This window comes from Haliotis cracherodii, unplaced genomic scaffold, assembly GCF_022045235.1.
Source record: "Haliotis cracherodii isolate W230 unplaced genomic scaffold, xgHalCrac1.p SCAF_14, whole genome shotgun sequence".
NCBI classification, from domain to species: domain Eukaryota; kingdom Metazoa; phylum Mollusca; class Gastropoda; order Lepetellida; family Haliotidae; genus Haliotis; species Haliotis cracherodii.
Window position 1 is genome coordinate 27,670,273 of NW_027266269.1, and position 18,473 is coordinate 27,688,745.

General features: G+C 43.0%; 1 protein-coding gene across 1 annotated transcript in view; it reads left to right on the forward strand.

Annotated features, from left to right (window-relative positions):
* Positions 1 to 5,657: 5,657 nt before the first annotated feature.
* The window catches only part of LOC139461154 (protogenin-like), a 95,254-nt gene continuing 82,438 nt past the window's right edge, over positions 5,658 to 18,473 (forward strand). The window contains exon 1 of the mRNA XM_071242716.1: positions 5,658 to 5,819. Within this exon, the coding sequence (XP_071098817.1) occupies positions 5,759 to 5,819 (61 nt within the window). The 5' untranslated portion in view covers positions 5,658 to 5,758. The remainder of the gene's footprint in view (positions 5,820 to 18,473) is intronic.

The following is an 18,473-nucleotide window of genomic DNA, read 5'->3' on the forward strand; positions in this document are numbered from 1 at the left end:
GATTAATATCATGAGCATCGATCCACGCAATTGGGATACGATAACATGCATCAACCAAGTCAGCGAGCCTGACCACCCAATCCCGTTAGTCGCAGGGATGACAAGCATGGTCATCTTTTACGGCAAGCATGGGTTGCTGAAGACCTATTCTACCCCGCTCTCTCACAACCTATCCATACTGAAAATGGGTGTCAGGCTCCTGGCTCGGTGACTTGGTTGTTTGTGTGTCTACATACTGCAACGGCGTTGGTCGCTGTTAATAACATCAATTACTGGTTTGTGTGGTCCAGGGGCGGTCGGGTAGCCTAGTGGTTAAAGCGTTCGATCGTCAAGCCAAAGACCCGGGTTCGACCCCCCACAATGTGTGAAGCCCATTTCTGATGTCCCCCGCTGTGATATTGCTGGAATATTGCTAAAAGCGGAGTAAAACCATACTCACTCACTCACTCATTGTGTGGTCCAGCCGCCGCTGGAATATTGCTGAGTTGATGAGGCGACCTTTTCCATTCTTCACGTAACCAAGATAACAATTCGTTCGTGAGTGTTGATTAACACCGCACTGGATGGGTACGTACGTACGTGCGTGCTTGCGTGCGTTCGTGAATTAGCTAATTTCAAGCCGTTTTGAACATTGTTTTGAATATTCCAGTTATATCACGGCGTGTCAGCTTAATGTGGGGGGAAAGCCCGAAGTGATGCAGGTTTCAGAGTCTACCACATTGATGAAACCATAAAAGGCGCAACCCTCGTGCGCGACAAACTGTGAAATCTAGACAGTATCTCAATTCATCAGTGAAAAATAAAGGAGCCCGGTCCTGGTGTGTCCAATTGATATATTCATCCCAATCCGAGCGTGCATGCCTGTGATCTCGGTCATAGGGATGCGAATGCATGTCCTCTGTGATCGGAGATGAGCCGGTTACGCACTGCCTGAGTAAAAACGTTAACGCCACTGGCGTTCCGCATGCCATTTCTGAGTGTGGTGGCAGTCACGAAGTGATGACGTCTTGCTGCATTCAAGTGAAACCTGTCTTCCTGTTGGGTAGCGGATCCAAACGTCTGGTATCAATTCCATGCCCTGCTGACAACTTTGGCTGACAACAAATAAGTTTAACCCAGTTTCAAGCATTGCTTATTCTTCTTTGACGATGAGTGGGCATAAGTGCATTCAGTTGTTGCAATTCTCAAATGCAAATGTAGTTGTGCTCTCTGATAATGACGTGCAAAGATTCTGGCACTGTACATCCAAACACAGGTTTCTAACAGGTGTCGACGTGCACATGACTGCATGCCACTGTCCGTTTATCATGAAATTGGCTTTGGGGGGTTACCCCAGCATTGTTGACAGGTATATTTGAATCTTTATTTGTTGGATGATGTTTTTATATCATTAAAACTTGATCCTTAGCAAACTTTGGGTAATGTATACAATACTTACTGACGAGATTGTTCGTTTTTGGACCGCCTCCGTGGTCTAGTGGTAGAGCGTCCGCCCGGAGAGCGGAAGGTCCGGGGTTCGATCCCAGGCCGCGTCATACCAAAAGACGTTAAAAGATGGTACTTGTTGTTACCCTGTCTGGCGCTAGGCATTAGGGGCTAAAACAAGGACTGGTCGGCTCGGAGTCAGTATACTGTGTCTGAGTGGGGCATTCATGTTAAACTGCAGCATGGTATCTCAGTGTGCTAGCACTATATATCGGCATCAGTCCGGACTAGTACAAGCAGCCACACACACATGTGCATGCACGTCGCTATATAAGTGCAATAATCTTGGACGCGACGTTAAACCCAATTTCACTTCACTTCACTTGTTCGTTTTTGTGGAGCAATCTAATTAAAATCAGATCTTGGTTCTACCTTCCACTAAACAAGGGACGGTCGGGTAGCCTAGTGGTTAAAGCGTTCTCTCGTCATGCTGAAGACCCGGGTTCGATTCCCGACATGGGTACATTGTTTGAAGGTATTGCTGGAATATTGCTAAAAGCGGCGTAAAACCATACTCACTCACTCACTCACTCCACTAAACGAAGATCTGAGGACTTACCATTAGAGGTCACGTCAATATCCGACCAATCAGAGCATCGCCTGTCAGATCAGGAAAGTAACAGTCGGAAAAGGTTAACACGGGATGTTCCGGACGACAGTTACGGACTGCACGACTGATTCCGTCAAAATAATCGCTTCAGTGGGATTAACATTTAAGACGTAAGAGACTTTCCATAGCCCGTGGGCTGTTGTCCAACAATCTCGACCATCTACAGTAAAGTACGGTTATAACGAACTCAAAAGGACTAATTTTAGTTCGTTATAACCGTAGTTCGTTATTAACATTTATCATCCAAATCTGGCTCCCACAGGTGATATCGCTTGGATTAGATCAAGCGATATCTACACTGTAGATATCGCTGCAATGAAATTACATCACAATGCTTTGCAGGCCATTGTGACGTCACTGGTTACCATGACGTCACAATCAAATGACATCACAAATGGCTCAGCTACTGAAGCTGTTGGCAGTACTTTTTACACTGAAGTCACTGCTAATTACTGTCTACTAATTTAAAAAGTTGGAAGAATGATGTTGGATGATCAATAAAATCTCACCCTCGTGTCTTTTGATATCAAATTTATCGACACTCGTTGATAAAAGTGGCAAAAATCCTCGGCAAGACTCGGAATCTTTCCACTTTTATCAACTCGTGTTGATATATTTGATATCAAAAGACACTCGTGTGAGATTCTCTATATATACAGCATAACTACAGCAAATAGTCGGGACCAAAAAAGTAAGTTCGTTATATCCGTCAGTTCGTTTTAACCGTGTTCGTTATAACCGTAGTTTACTGTATTAGATATTTCAGAATTTTCTTTTGTTCAGTTTTCAAATTTTGAATTTAGAACTATGTGAAAATAATTTTCAAAGCGTAGTCTGGAATGTCAGTTTGAAACTAGTGCCGTTTACCTCGAGAAAGCTGTTTTCTGATTGGCTAATATCGACTTCTTGTCATTCATTAGCGAAAGTTCTGGAAAGGTCGCTCTGGCATGATCTGGAATAGGGTGTCCTCAGATCTTTGTTTAGCCGTAGCGAGAACTAAGATCTGATTTTCAGGACATGGAAAATGAAGAAATGTCCTACTTTTTTTATGAATCTAAAAATGTGTCAGCATGACATTGCATGGATGACCTTATCCATGTCATGTTTACCAAATCCAATCAAAACAAATAACAAGGTGTCAATTTTGCACGTTAAAATGTCCGACAAAGTGTATTGAAAGAATAATCATAATTTACGAGCCGCCGCAATCCGTAATTATCCGAGTTACAAGTTGGTTATTTTTATGTTACCCTTAGTCTTTTTATTTTTAGAAATCATAGAAGAATGTTCAAGTGGAGACATCGATCCGGGGTGGAATAGGTCTTCAGCAACCCATGCTTGCCGTAAAAAGCGACTCTGCTTGTCATAAGAGGCGACGAACGGGATCAGGTGGTCAGACTCGCTGGCTTGGTTGATACATGTCATCGTTAGTATCCCAATTGCATAGATCGATGTTCATGATGTCAATCACTGGATTGTCTGGCCAATACTCGATTATTTACAGACCGCCGTCATACAGCTGGAATATTGCTGAGTGTAACAAACAGTTGGTATTTTATTGGAAAGTCACTTTAATTTTTTCTGTGACGTCATCTAATGAATGACGTCATGTGGCACGCTGTTCATATGACGCCACGTTGCTATGGGCCTCTTCACAACCAATGGCAATAGAGAAGCTACTGAAACGAACAAACCAGCCAGTCAGCATAATGAAGAAAAGTTTCCAAAGTTGAGTAAGAATTACGGAAAATTATTTCATCTACATCCGGGCTCCTCTAATATAAGGATAACGCTATTTTTCAGGGCATTATTATTTGCAACAGCCCGTGGTCTTCCATTAACTGCCCGACGAAGCTAAAATGGATAGAATTTGTTATCAAATAAAAATAAACAACAATATCGGTTTTGAAACATTTACTGCAATCAACACGGATCGAATGCCACTGATCCACCTTTATAAATATGGAAACGTCATAGAGCAAACCAGATGCCGTCACTATTGACGTCACCTAACAGCGGGGGTGATAATGGCTTAATGGTAAAATGACGACATTATCAAGTTATAGTGGCCCACTAATTTCTGATAACATGCGGGCGGTTTAATGATAATTCTATCCATTTTAGCTATAATGAGATATATTTTATTGCATAGAAGATAACATACCCTACATATATAGATATAGATATAGATATAGATAATGCCCTACATACGATATATGACGTACATAGGATATATATAGAGAATCCCACCCGTGTCTTTTGATATCAAATATATCAACACGAGTTGATAAAAGTGGAAAACTCCGAGGCTTCCACTTTCATCAGCGAGTGTTGATACATTTGATATCAAAAGACACGAGGGTGAAATTTTATTTATCATCTAACATTATTCAACATTTTCAGTTTGTAGACAGTAATAAGCAGTGTCTTAAGTGTAAAAAGTACTTCTTACAGCTTCAGTAGCAGAGCCATTAGTGACGTTATTTGATTGTGACGTTATAGTAACAATGACGTCACAATGGTCTGCAATGCATTGTGATGTAATTTCATTGCAGCGAAATCTACAATGTAGCTATTGCTTGTTCTCACCCAAGCAATATCTACTGTGGGGACCAGTTTTGGATGATAATATGCCCTACATAGGATATATCAGGCCCTACATAGGCCATATCACGCCCTACATAGAAGTATCGCACCCTACACAGGAGTTAATTTTCTAGTACCCTACACGAGATGTCGCGACCAACGTGGAATACAGAATGGACGTCGTGGGTCATTTACCTCTCCCACAGGAGGAAACGTGTTGCGTATAGGAGGAAAAATATGAGCTTGGAGACAGAATTGTTTTTCAGTTGCAGCCTCAAGTCGTACGAGTTTTTCTCTGAGAAGAAAAGATAAAAAGTAAAATTTATTTCAGGAAGCGAGCATGCTTAGCCAACAATTATGTTGGGGTAACACCTTGAATAAATTATTTTTTACATAATGCCTTAAAATGATATGTCATACGTGGCTTTTTTGCGTTTCGTTGGAAGGGGAGTACCAGTGTCACTAATCGGGGATGCCGTGAAGATCCGGGGTAGAATAGGTCTTCATCAACCCATGCTTGCCATAAAAGGCAACTATGTTTGTCGTGAGAGGCGACCAACAGGATCGGGTGGTCAGGCTCGCTGACGCGGTTGGTGCATGTCATCGTTTCCCAAATGCGAAGATCGATGCTCATGATATTAATCACTGGATTGTCTGGTCCAGACACGTTTATTTACAGACCGCCATCATATAGCTGGAATATTGCTGGGTTCGGCGTTAAACAAGAAAACAAACAAACTAGAGGATGCCCGCGCTCTTCACCTCGATACAACGCAGCCATTGAGTGGCCCCCATTTTGTCGCGAATATCGCTGCCCGAGCGCTCTACCGCAGTTACACTGCATGCACAACGACTGCGCTACCGAAATACAGCTGCAACACAGCTACCGACGGGCACTCTACCGCTACATCGTTACAGGTCTGAACAGACAGCGCCCGAGTGAGTGAGCGAGCCTAGCCAGTCAGCCCTCGAAAACTCTCAGCGCTCAGGAGAGATCGACGTCACAGCAAGACCGCCTCGAAGGCACGGTACAATGAAGGAGTTTTTCAAACGGGATAGTTGTGCCTAGTTCATGATATGGAGGGCCCGTACGCTCACCTGACGCTGTTCTTAACTCTGATGGTCAGCTGGTCAGTCGGTAAGTAGCACGCGCGCGTTCATGTGCAGCTCTTTCCAGCACACATCTCGCTGACCCCAATGAGGTAACGGACCAATATGGCGTAAGCTGGTAGGAATTTGGGTCAAATCTTTTTCAAGAAACGACGAGCATTTTTCGTCTTGTGTTTTTGTACTCGAATTTAAATATGCTAGAACATGATGTGGATGGTTTAAGGCGGCGAGGGGAGTGAGACTGGCTGGCACATTGGCGTTTCAGCTGTGGCGTAACACATTTATGTTGAGAAAAGTCTTGTTGTTTTTTGATTCGTTGGGCTCACCTTCAACTTGAGTGTGTTGGGATTCACAACGAATGCGAACCTTCTCACTGCCCGCGCTGTGCACTGTACACATTCAGGCGGGATATATCCCCGTTATACCCACCTGGACATAATTAATTCTGTCTTCGTTGTTTATGTTTTGTTTACCAATACCCGGTTTAGACAAGTGTATCGCAATCAACAATAACAAGGGTATTGTGATGATGAATAGTTATGTTTTTAGCTCTATGCATGTTTGACGTGTGGGTGCGGGTACAGTAGGGGGCGGGTACAGTGGGGAGTGTCGAGGGGTGTCGCTGCATCCTGTAACAACACATGATGCATCCACGCCAGTCTCGCACAGCCATGGTGCAGTCGCACACTGCACGGACCTGCCTCCATGCTCAGGCTCTGTTTACACTGCACATCCTCCACTGTGTCTCCTCAACTCGCGTCTGTTTATCTCCCTCTTCCTGTCTCTGGGAGCCGTGTCTCGCCTGTTTCGGGAGCCGTTTCTCTCCTGTCTCTGGGAGCCGTGTCTGGCCTGTTTCAGGAGCCGTGTCTCGCCTGTTTCGGGAGCCGTTTCTCGCCTGTTTCGGGAGCCGTGTCTCGCCTGTTTCGGGAGCCGTGTCTCGCCTGTTTCGGGAGCCGTGTCTCGCCTGTTTCGGGAGCCGTTTCTCTCCTGTTTCGGGAGCCGTGTCTGGCCTGTTTCGGGAGCCGTGTCTGGCCTGATTAGGGAGCCGTGTCTGGCCTGTTTCGGGATCCGTTTCTCGCCTGTTTCGGGAGCCGTGTCTGGCCTGTTTCGGGATCCGTTTCTCGCCTGTTTCGGGAGCCGTGTCTCGCCTGTTTCGGGAGCCGTTTCTCTCCTGTTTCGGGAGCCGTGTCTGGCCTGTTTTGGAGGCCGTTTCTCACCTCCCGATTCTGGAGCCGTGTCTCTCCTGTCTCTGAAGACCTTTATATTATTCTAGATAAAATTGATAAATAATTGCAAAACTATAATTTTCTTGAAATGGTCACAAACAAGTATAGTCGGTTGGGTAAACAATATACACATTCACCGTAACAGAGGGGGCACGGGTGGCCCAGTCGTCTAAGGCGCCGCGATTCGCTGTGGAGAGTCGCGTCCCTTAGGCAAGCCAGAAACCTATGATTGTGGGTTCGAATCCCGGTTCGCCCCGATTATGTTTCTAGGTTTGTCAGCACCATACCCGTGCTCGTGGGTTTCACCGAAGTGGTAAACGTCTTAGAGCTGCATCATTTCGGGCTTTCCTCCAACATTAAGCTGACACGCCGTGATATAACTGGAAAAATGTTAAAAGCGGCGTTAAACCCAACTCACTCACTCACTCACCGTAACAGGTACTAAAGCGAACAATTCCCAAACAAGGTTAACCGTTATTAATTATATATATCTTGTATACTATTTACAATACGGGTCTCATGCTGTTCCTGTGCCCGGGACTCTATTACTTTTGGTTTTAGTGAAATACATAAACAGGCATTAAAACTGACCTTTATATTTGTATGGTATTCCCTTAAACCATATAAACAAAACAAATTCCTGAAACGGTTTGTCCCTCCTGCCTAAGATTCCTCCATACAATGTCCCATATGTCTGTATATCTCACAAATCCTGTCTCTGAATACCTTCCAGTACTAGGGCACGGGTGGCCCAGCCGTCTGAGGCCTGCATCACTTCGGGCTTTCCACCCACATTAAGCTTGCACGCTGCGATGTAACTGGAATACTATTAAAAGCAGCGTTAAACCCAACTCACTCACACTCCATCTCCCAGTACTGTTGTCTTAGTCCTGTGTCCTTTAACTGCCCTTTAAGTGCCCTTCTCGCTACCGACCAGGAGATGTATTAAATGTCCCAAAATCGCCTGGCGCAAAATGTCTTGTTTAAATTTTCATATTCGGTATTCAGGTCTCCGTATGTTAATTGATGTCGTAAATGTACTTCATGACAGGCCCTCTCCACCTTAATCCTGGTCCCATCGTCTTGCTTTTTATCCTGCACAACATCAAACAATAAAATCGCAAATGAAAAAAAATTAAGACACCAACAAAACAACCATGGCCCACAACACCGGCCAAAGACGCTGTTTCATCTTTAACCGTCCTCCCACAACTTATCTGGCCGTGTATCCGTAGTATACTGGTATTGATCCTGTCGGTGTAGTGTGTGTTGTTGAGGATGTTGCAACACTACCATCATTACATAGCTCCCCTTGTTAGACTAACATCTGGTCTCTGTAATGATAACTTACAGAAAAATCAGTTGTTAAATTATCTTAATAAAAATAGAATAAATAGGAGCCCCGAGGCTCTCTTCAGACTTGCGGGGGCGATCGGGTAGCCTAGTGGTTAAAGCGTTCGATCGTCACGCCGAGGACCTGGGTTCGATTCCCGACATGGGTACATTGTGTGAAGCCCATTTCTGGTGTCCCCCTCCGTGATATTGCTGGAATATTGCTAAAAGCGGCGTAAAACCAAACTCACTCACTCAGTCTTCAGACTTGCCAGAGATTATAGACTTGCCAGAGATTATAGACTTGCATGGTCTGTGTTGGATATATTTGTATCAGGGTCTGTATGACTACTTCCCTTGCCCACATCATCCTGTAACTAAGGCTAGCGGAGGGAGAAGTCTGACAGTCGTTTGTTGTTGTTTAACGCCACACTCAGCAATATTCCAGCTATATGACGGCCCGCTGTTAATATCCGAGTCAGGACCAGACAATCCAGTGGTTGACATGAGCATCGATCCACGCAATTGGGATACAATGACATGCATCAACCACGTCAGCTCGCCGGATCACCCGATCCCGTTAGTCGCCTCTTCCGACAAGCATAGTCGCCTTTTATGACAAGCATGGGTTGCTGAAGACCTATTCTACCCCGGATCTTAAGCGCCCCAATTTGATGTGCCGAGGGAGATATTATATTATGCCATCGGAGTAACGTTGAAACCGGTAGATATGAAAATATTAAGGAGATGGGATATTGTGAATACATATATACATCGAATGATACTTCCTCCACACCTGATTGAGTAGAGGTGAGGTGAGACTGGGTTTAACGTGTCCAAGATTATTGCACTTATATAGCGACATGCATGCACGTGTATGCGCGTGTATGTGTGTATGTGTGTGGCTGCTTGTTCTAGTACGGACTGATGCCGACTTACAGTGCTAGCCCACTGAGATACCCTGTCGCAGTTTAACAGGCATACCCCACACAGTAACAGTATACTTCGAGCGGATGAGTCCTTGTCTTAGCCTTTTCATGCCGAGCGCCAGACAGAGTAACAACAAGTACCATCTTTTAACGTCTTTTGGTATGACGCGGCCTGGGATCGAACCCCGGACCTTCCGAACTCCGAGCGGAAGCTCTACCACTAGACCACGGAGTCGGTCCTCGCTCCTCGCTCCTGGGTGCGATACCAGTGTACTTGTCAGGAGTGTTACTTTCGACGATTTATGTACGACTATTTCAGTAAAAAAAGAAACGAAAATTTGTCGTTGCTGATGACGATGTTGTTATTGGCAAAATGGCGGGAATACAAAGCAGCCTATATGTTTGTACAAAAGTTTTCGACACGTGAAATCCGGGTAGAAAATTGATCTCCAGAGACCCATGACGTAAGAGGCGACTAACGGGTTTTGGTGGTCAGGCTCGCTGACTTGGTTCATGCATGTGATCGTATCCCAATTGCGATCGATGCTCATGTCAATCAATGGATTGTCTGGTCCAGGTTTGATTATTTACAGACCGCTGCCAGACAGCTTGAATACTGCTGAGTGCGTCTTTAAAAAAACAAACAAACAAACAAACAAACAAACAAACCACAAATGATTTCGAAAGATGGGGACAAGAAGCCTCTCTTTAGAAAGAAAAGTGTCCCATATTATGAAAAGATATATCATCTGGTTTGAAGCTCGTGAAGCGCTAGCATTACAGGCAATAAAACCACTAGTGCCTCCATGTTCAGTCAAGACGCGAGATGAGTTCAAAGAGCGGCATACGACTCTTGCGCAAAAGTTGTTTGATCAAGGTTACAGCATTCAAGTCCTCGGTATAGCTTTCACCATGTTTTATGGTAGACATGTGGAGGCCATTTCCAAATGTGACACATGCTAAGGATACAGTCAGAATCATACAATCGGCTGTGCTTGTAGCAGAGATTTCTTACGAATAAGGAAATGGACGGTCATGTGACACTTGTGCGTACAAGTTGAATGCTGTATACAAAACGAAACATGGATGCTGAGCTTGTAACATTCATGCTTGTGAGAGACGGGATCGGGTGGTCAGGCTCGCTGACTTGGTTGATGCATGTCTTCGTATCCCAATTGTGTGGATCGATGCTCGTGATATTAATCACTAGATTGTCTGATCCAGACTCGATTATTTAGGGACCGCCTTCATATAGCTGGAGTATTGCTGAGTGCGGCGTTAAACAACAAACCTACCAAACCAACCAACGATGCTAGTAATGTCAATCACTGGATTGTCTGGTTGAGACTTGATTATTTACAGACCGCAGTCTTATAGCTGGAATATTGCTGAGTGCGGCGTTAAGCAAGACACCAACCACACCAACCAACGATGCTAGTAATGTCAATCACTGGATTGTCTGGTTGAGACTCGAATATTTACAGACCGCCGTCATATAGCTGGAGTATTGCTGAGTGCGGCGTTAAACAACAAACAAACAAACAAATGAAACATTCTATACAGGTTGTGCAATTCGGAGTGTATCATGAGCATGTGTTTAGGAAACACCACAGGCAAGTCATTTATTCACCTGAAAAAACACGTGAAGATATAGTACAAGTGACAATGGAATTGTATCTGACATATCGGTAGCCTAGTGGTTAAAGCTTTCGCTCGTCATGCCGAAGATCCGATTTCGATTCCCCACATGGGTACAATGTGTAAAACGCATTTCTGGTGCCCCCCGCCGTGATATTGCTGTAATATTGCTAAAAGCGGCGTAAAACCATACTCACCGAAGGCGTGTGGTTTGCTTGCTGACACCAGTGCAAATAAGCGAAGATACATACGAACCGTATACACTAGTATAACACGTATGACTTCTTTATTTATGAGAAGTAAGTTTTCTATGCTGGTTCATGAGTTATATGGATACAGAAACAACGCTGGTAATTACAAACTACAAAACCCTTTCCATATTCACGAGAAATCTCTGCTAAACGGATTCGATTGTACGATTCTGATAACATTTTCTTTTATATATATATTTCTGGGTTCGAAATTCCTGCAATGACAAGATTAAATTAAGTTCCTGGTGCTCGAGGGGGCACGGGTGGCCCAGTCATCTGAAGTCGCGTAATTCGCTATGCAAAGTTATAAGTCTGAGTGGGGTATTCATGTTAAACTGCGGCATGGTAACTCAGTGAGCTAGCACTGTAAATCGGCATCAGTCCGGACTAGTACAAGTAGCCACACAAACACACACACGTACATGCACGTCGCTATATAAGTGCAATAATCTTGGACGCCACGTTAAACCCCATTTCACCTCATCTTTGCGATAAATGGGTACGAGAAGTCAATCTTTAGAAATGAAGCAGCGAAACGTGTCCCTGTGTGATAGGCAAATTAAGGTGCCCCTTGCACATACGAGGGCTTTCAAATGTCATCTCGTCTTACTGGTCAAAAGCTTTTGAAGATAACCTGTGAACTTCCAGGTTAGAATAGGTCTTCAGCAACCCATGCTTGTCGCAAAAGGCATTTCACGGGATCGGGTGCTGGGTTGATGCATGTCATCGTATCCCAATTGCTTGGATTGATGCCCATGGTATCAATCAATGGATTGTCTGGTCCAGACGAATGTATCAGTTTGTAAAAACGCAAGTATTTACATGTTTGTAGACCCGTGAAGATCCGGGGTAGAATAGGTCTTCGGCAACCCATGCTTGCCGTAAAAGGTGACTATGCTTGTCGTAAAAGGAGACTAACGGGACAGGCTCGCTGACTTGGTTGATGCATGACATCGATCCAAATTGCGTGGATCGATGTTCATGATGTCAATCACTGGATTGTCTGGTCCGGATTCGATTATTTAGAGACCGCCGTCATATAGCTGGAATATTGCTGAGTGCGGCGTTAAACAACAAACCAACCAACCAACATGTTTGTAATGAACACAAGTATATCAGTTTGTAAATACACACGAATGTATCAGTTTGTAGTAAACACAAGTATATATTAGTTTGTAATGACCACAAGTATATATAAATATATATATATAATGTTATAAACACGCATATTTCAGTATGTAATAAACACCAGTAAATATCGGTAATAAACATGCATATATATCAGTATCTTATAAACATGAGTATATATCAGTATTAAAAAAAACATGCGTATATATCAGTATGTAATAAACATGCGTAAAAATCAGTATGTAATAAACACCAGTATATATCAGTATGTAATAACACCAGTATATATCAGTATGTAATAAACACCAGTATATATCAGTATGTAATAACACCAGTATATATCAGTATGTAATAAACACCAGTATGTATCAGTATGTAATAAACATGCGTATATATCAGTTTGTAATAGACATGCGTATATATCAGTTTGGAAATAAACATGCGTATCTATCAGTTTGTAATAAACAAGTATATTTGCACTTCGTGGTCTCAACCATGTGATTTCTAGGAAATCAACATGACATCTCCCATTTTAGGGGTGACAGGTTGTAAAAATATTGACAGAAATGCTGAACGAATTAATTTCTCCAACAAACTTTATTAAATTGCAGGATTCTAAGTATTTTGAAGTTGTACTTGGCAGTCGGTTTGAAATAACTACCCAACAGTAGTACATATTACAAATGACACACACACACACACACACACACACTACCCCACTTCGTCCTGGCTTCGAGAGAGGCTGATCATTTTTGTAATCGATGATTATTTGGTCGACATGGTGGTTAGTGTGTGTTTACCTGTGTTGTGTGTGTTCTGAAATAGACTACATCATGTTTGATAAGCTTTTGTGTTGATATTGAACGTATACAAATTTAATGGGTTATCAGGGGCCTTTGTCATATGCATAGATACGTAGGATGTCGATAGATCGATGTTTTCGAACGCATGGTTTGTGTTCAAAGGCTTTATTAAAAAGAGGTATCAGTACGAAAAAAGATACCCCTTTTTAACATATCAGAATCAAGCATTCTTCAATGTCATGGTAGAATTTGGCTTGGCTACAAGTACATATCATTTGCAGGTGAACATTATTTTCTTCTTGTTTACCCACAACCTGCGGGACCGCCTCCGTGGTTTAGTGGTAGGGCGTCCGCCCGGAGAGCGGAAGGTCCGGTGTTCGATCCCCGGTCGCGTCATACCAAAAGACGTTCAATATTGTAACTTGTTGTGACCCTGTCTGGCGCTCGGCATTCAAGGGCTAATATAAGGACTGGTCGGCTCGGAGTCAGTATACTTTGTCTGAGTGGGGTAGTCATGTTAAACTGCGGCATGGTATCTCAGTGGGCTAGCACTATAAATCGGCATCACTCCTGACCAGTACAAGCACACACACACACACACACACACACACACACACACACACACACACACACACACACGCATGCATTCACATCGTTATATAAGAACAATAATCTTGGACACGACGTTAAACCCCATTTCACCTCACCTCACATACTCCGGATACAAGCATAATAACATTTCCTTAACACACATATATATGTACGTATGCCGTGATATTTCCTGAACAGATATATATGTACGTATGCCGTGATAATATTTCCTTAACAGATATATATGTACGTATTCCGTGATAACATTTCCTTAACACACATATATATGTACGTATGCCGTGATATTTCCTGAACAGATATATATGTACGTATGCCGTGATATTTCCTGAACAGATATATATGTACGCATGCCGTGATAATATTTCCTGAACAGATATATATGTACGTATGCCGTGATATTCCCTGAACAGATATATATGTACGTATGCCGTGATATTCCCTGAACAGATATATATGTACGTATGCCGTGATATTCCCTGAACAGATATATATGTACGTATGCCGTGATATTTCCTGAACAGATATATATGTACGTATGCCGTGATAATATTTCCTTAACAGATATATATGTACGTATGTCGTGATAATATTTCCCTAACAGATATATATGTACGTATGCCGTGATAATATCTCCTTAACACACATATATATGTACGTATGCCGTGATATTTCCTGAACAGATATATATGTACGTATGCCGTGATAATATTTCCTTAACAGATATATATGTACGTATGCCGTGATAATATTTCCTTAACAGATATATATGTACGTATGCCGTGATAATATTTCCTTAACAGATATATATATGTACGTAAGCCGTGATTTTATTTCCTTAACACATATAAATGTACATATTCCGTGATAATAACATTTCCTTGACACATAGACATTTACATTTACGGGACACCTTGCCTGTATGAAAATAGCAAGCAAACTATCGTTCATTTCCCGATCAACGTCAGTGTGATGCGTGATTACGTTGTCAATCGGGCGGAGAGACACGGCACTACTTCAGTCATTGTCTGAAACTAATGTCAAATAGGAACGGTTCAGTCATACGACAATTTCTTTTAGAATTGTGCACTCCTCTACGCATGCAAGAAGCGTCCGTTCGAGTCACACAGAAAATGCTCAATTTACTTAAAGAAATCACCGAGATCCAGGCTGTACAAGTCGTGTATTGCATCGGGAAATCCAACAACGCCACCTTGGGCGGTATTCCCCGTCATCATCAGCTCATCTAGACTCAATATGACTCAAACACACGCTCAAAGTTCACAGAACGTTCATATTTATACATTTTCAGCATCAACTGTCTGGATTTTTTCTTTTTAATTCAAACTTAACTGGGTGCAACTTCTGTAAGTTCAGGTGAATGACATTGCCGTAGGCATATTTTCGTGACTTTTTAAAGACCAAGGGACGCAATTCCGAATGGAATTTTTGGACGGATTACGTCACGACAACAGCAGCTCTCCGGGTTAATATAGTTTTATTTAATCAATGTTTGTGTTGAAATTGTCCTAAAACCAAAATCATAAGTCAAACTCAAGGGTTATTTCGGCTTTTTAGATCTGAAATAATTGATCATAGGATGTTTTTACAGACCAATAGAATTTGGGTATTTTCTCAAATGTTGCGATGGTCATGTTGGAATCTTGATAAGCAGTCGAGAGGCAACTAGGTAAGAAGAGAGTGAGTGAGTGAGTTGGGTTTAACGCGGCGTGTCAGCTTAATGTGGGAGGAAAACCCGAAGTGATGCAGGTGTCAGACCTTTACCACTTCGGTGAAACCCACGAGCACGGGTATGGTGCTGACAAACCTAGAAACATAATCGGGGCGAACCGGGATTCGAACCCACAATCATTCTGGCGTTCTCAATGGACGCAACTCTCCACAGCGAATCGCGGCGCCTTAGGCGAGTGGGCCCCCCCCCCCCCCTTCCGGGTAAGAAGAGAAGTTGTATGGGAGGGATAGTACATCCTAGTTTCAACAAGACTAGTGTGATAAGTTTACCTGAGCGCGTATTTATTGATAAGATGTGGTTTAAAGCACAAAGCACAAAGTTTCCCTTGGATAATAAATAGGACTCTTTCTTTACCCAATATTTTGTCATGTCTCATTTCCACGGACTAACATTGAACGCAACAAGAAAGGCGTCAGTTGTAGAAGTATTATGCGTTTACTGTGTACTCGAAGTGAGAAAGTAACCGGCAATTATTTGACTTCAATATGAACTGTGTGCACTGCCAGAGGCGCTTCGCGTCGCCTTCAGCAGGGAAGACCTGACAAACATTGCATTCTTTAAACTAGACATAAAACGGAAGAATAGTGTTTATAGTTAAGTTTGTGTATAGTTAAATCCCATTTAAGATTTTAGCAGATTTATTTGATCCAGGGAAAAAGTGTCATCTTTTGAATGAGACTTGATGGCCTACATTTGTGTTGGCAGTCCGCTCTAGGCGGTAACTGACGCCTTGAAGATTGCCTGCCGTTCATTGTAGAGTGTCTGATAGGGCAGAGAATACAACACCCGGCGGGGGTTAACAAATGTATATCATTGGTTAAAGATCGATAAAAAAATAGCACTGCTGGGTAATATATAAGGATGAAAAGGATTTCTTCTACCCATGCTTGAACAGCAGGATGGTAGGCTAGTAATAAAATGTGACTGCCTTGATTATCATCGTACCGCGACGGCTTGGATCGATGCACAAGCCACACCCCTTTAGTGTTGCTGGCCTCGACTCAATTATTTACAGGTCTGTCATGCTATTACCGGAATAGCATTCACGGTCGGCAATATCTTCTCCTGAAGTATTACCGATGCAGTACAATAAACATGTTCGTCCATTGCTTGTTATTTACGTCGCAAGAAGCCATATTCCAGCCATTTCATTGCATATAAACAATTGAGTCTGGACTGGACAATCCAGTGATTGATATTAAGAACAACGATCCGCGCAATACGTTGACGCACTATCAACTATCAACCACGTTACTGCGCCTCATCATTGATCACTTGACCCCGTTCCACCGAGCCGTCGTAGCGTAACGCTATCGTAACTACCGTACTTTAACAAAGACTTGTGACAGGTGTAACGCTGAGGTGATCGTAACTCCTGTATTTTGACATCGACTTAGGACAGTCGTAGCTCTAAAGTGATCGTAACACTTATACTTTAACATAGACTTACCACAAATGTAGCGCTAAGGTGATCGTAACACTTATACTTTAACATAGACTTACCACAAGTGTAGCGCTAAGGTGATCGTAACTAAGGTGATCGTACTTTCACTTACAACTGTTGTAGCGCTAAGGTGATCGTAACTCCCGTACTTTCACTTACGACTGTTGTAGCGCTAAGGTGATCGTAACACCCGTACTTTCACTTACGATTGTTGTAGCGCTAAGGTGATCGTAACTCCCGTACTTTCACTTACGACTGTTGTAGCGCTAAGGTGATCGTAACTCCCGTACTTTCACTTACGACTGTTGTAGCGCTAAGGTGATCGTAACTCCCGTACTTTCACTTACGACTGTTGTAGCGCTAAGGTGATCGTAACTCCCGTACTTTCACTTACGACTGTTGTAGCGCTAAGGTGATCGTAACACCCATAGTTTCACTTACAACTGTTGTAGCGCTAAGGTGATCGTAACTCCCGTACTTTCACTTACGACTGTTGTAGCGCTAAGGTGATCGTAACTCCCGTACTTTCACTTACGACTGTTGTAGCGCTAAGGTGATCGTAACACCCATAGTTTCACTTACAACTGTTGTAGCGCTAAGGTGATCGTAACTCCCATACTTTCACTTACGACTGTTGTAGCGCTAAGGTGATCGTAACACCCATACTTTCACTTACAACTGTTGTAGCGCTAAGGTGATCGTAACTCCCGTACTTTACTTACGACTGTTGTAGCGCTAAGGTGATCGTAACACCCATAGTTTCACTTACAACTGTTGTAGCGCTAAGGTGATCGTAACTCCCATACTTTCACTTACGACTGTTGTAGCGCTAAGGTGATCGTAACTCCCGTACTTTCACTTACGACTGTTGTAGCGCTAAGGTGATCGTAATTTCCCGTATTTTAACATAGATTTAGATTTAGCGCTACGATCGCCATGAAGAAACGGTTCCCAGGTACCATGCATAACATGCTTAGGAGAAATGCGCATTCGTGACCGATTCGTGTTATTCGGGGACAAGCCGAATTGCGACTCGTGCCCCTCTCGTGGCCATTTTTGCGACCCGTTTCCGTCAAAGCGCAAACGGTCATAGCTAAAACAACTGTCAACTCGATGGGCAATGATTCACATATATTTCCCCATATATTATTCATATTTCAGATGCAATTTAGAGCACATCGAGACATCGGGAATTATACAGTCTGATTGAACAAGTTGCAAGACATATGTCGTGTTTTTGACATTTGTATCATATTCCTTTGTCTGATGTTCATATTTAGTTTACGCATTTGACTTAAATTGTTGCAATTATGCTCTATTGAACATAGATGTTTCAATAGCGCTATTGCTTGGATACGAAAGATATTTTCTTTCTGCCTCTGAATTCGCATTGTTTGTGTATGCGAGATCCAGTTTTCGCCTATATACACTGTTTGCAGATTCGCGCTGTTTTGTTTAACGCCGCACTCATGCCATGCAGGGTTGCGTCCCTTGGTCGTACATGGATCCCATTTTCTTGGGTTCGAATCCCGGTTCGCCCCGATTTTATTTCTTGTTTTGTCGGTATAT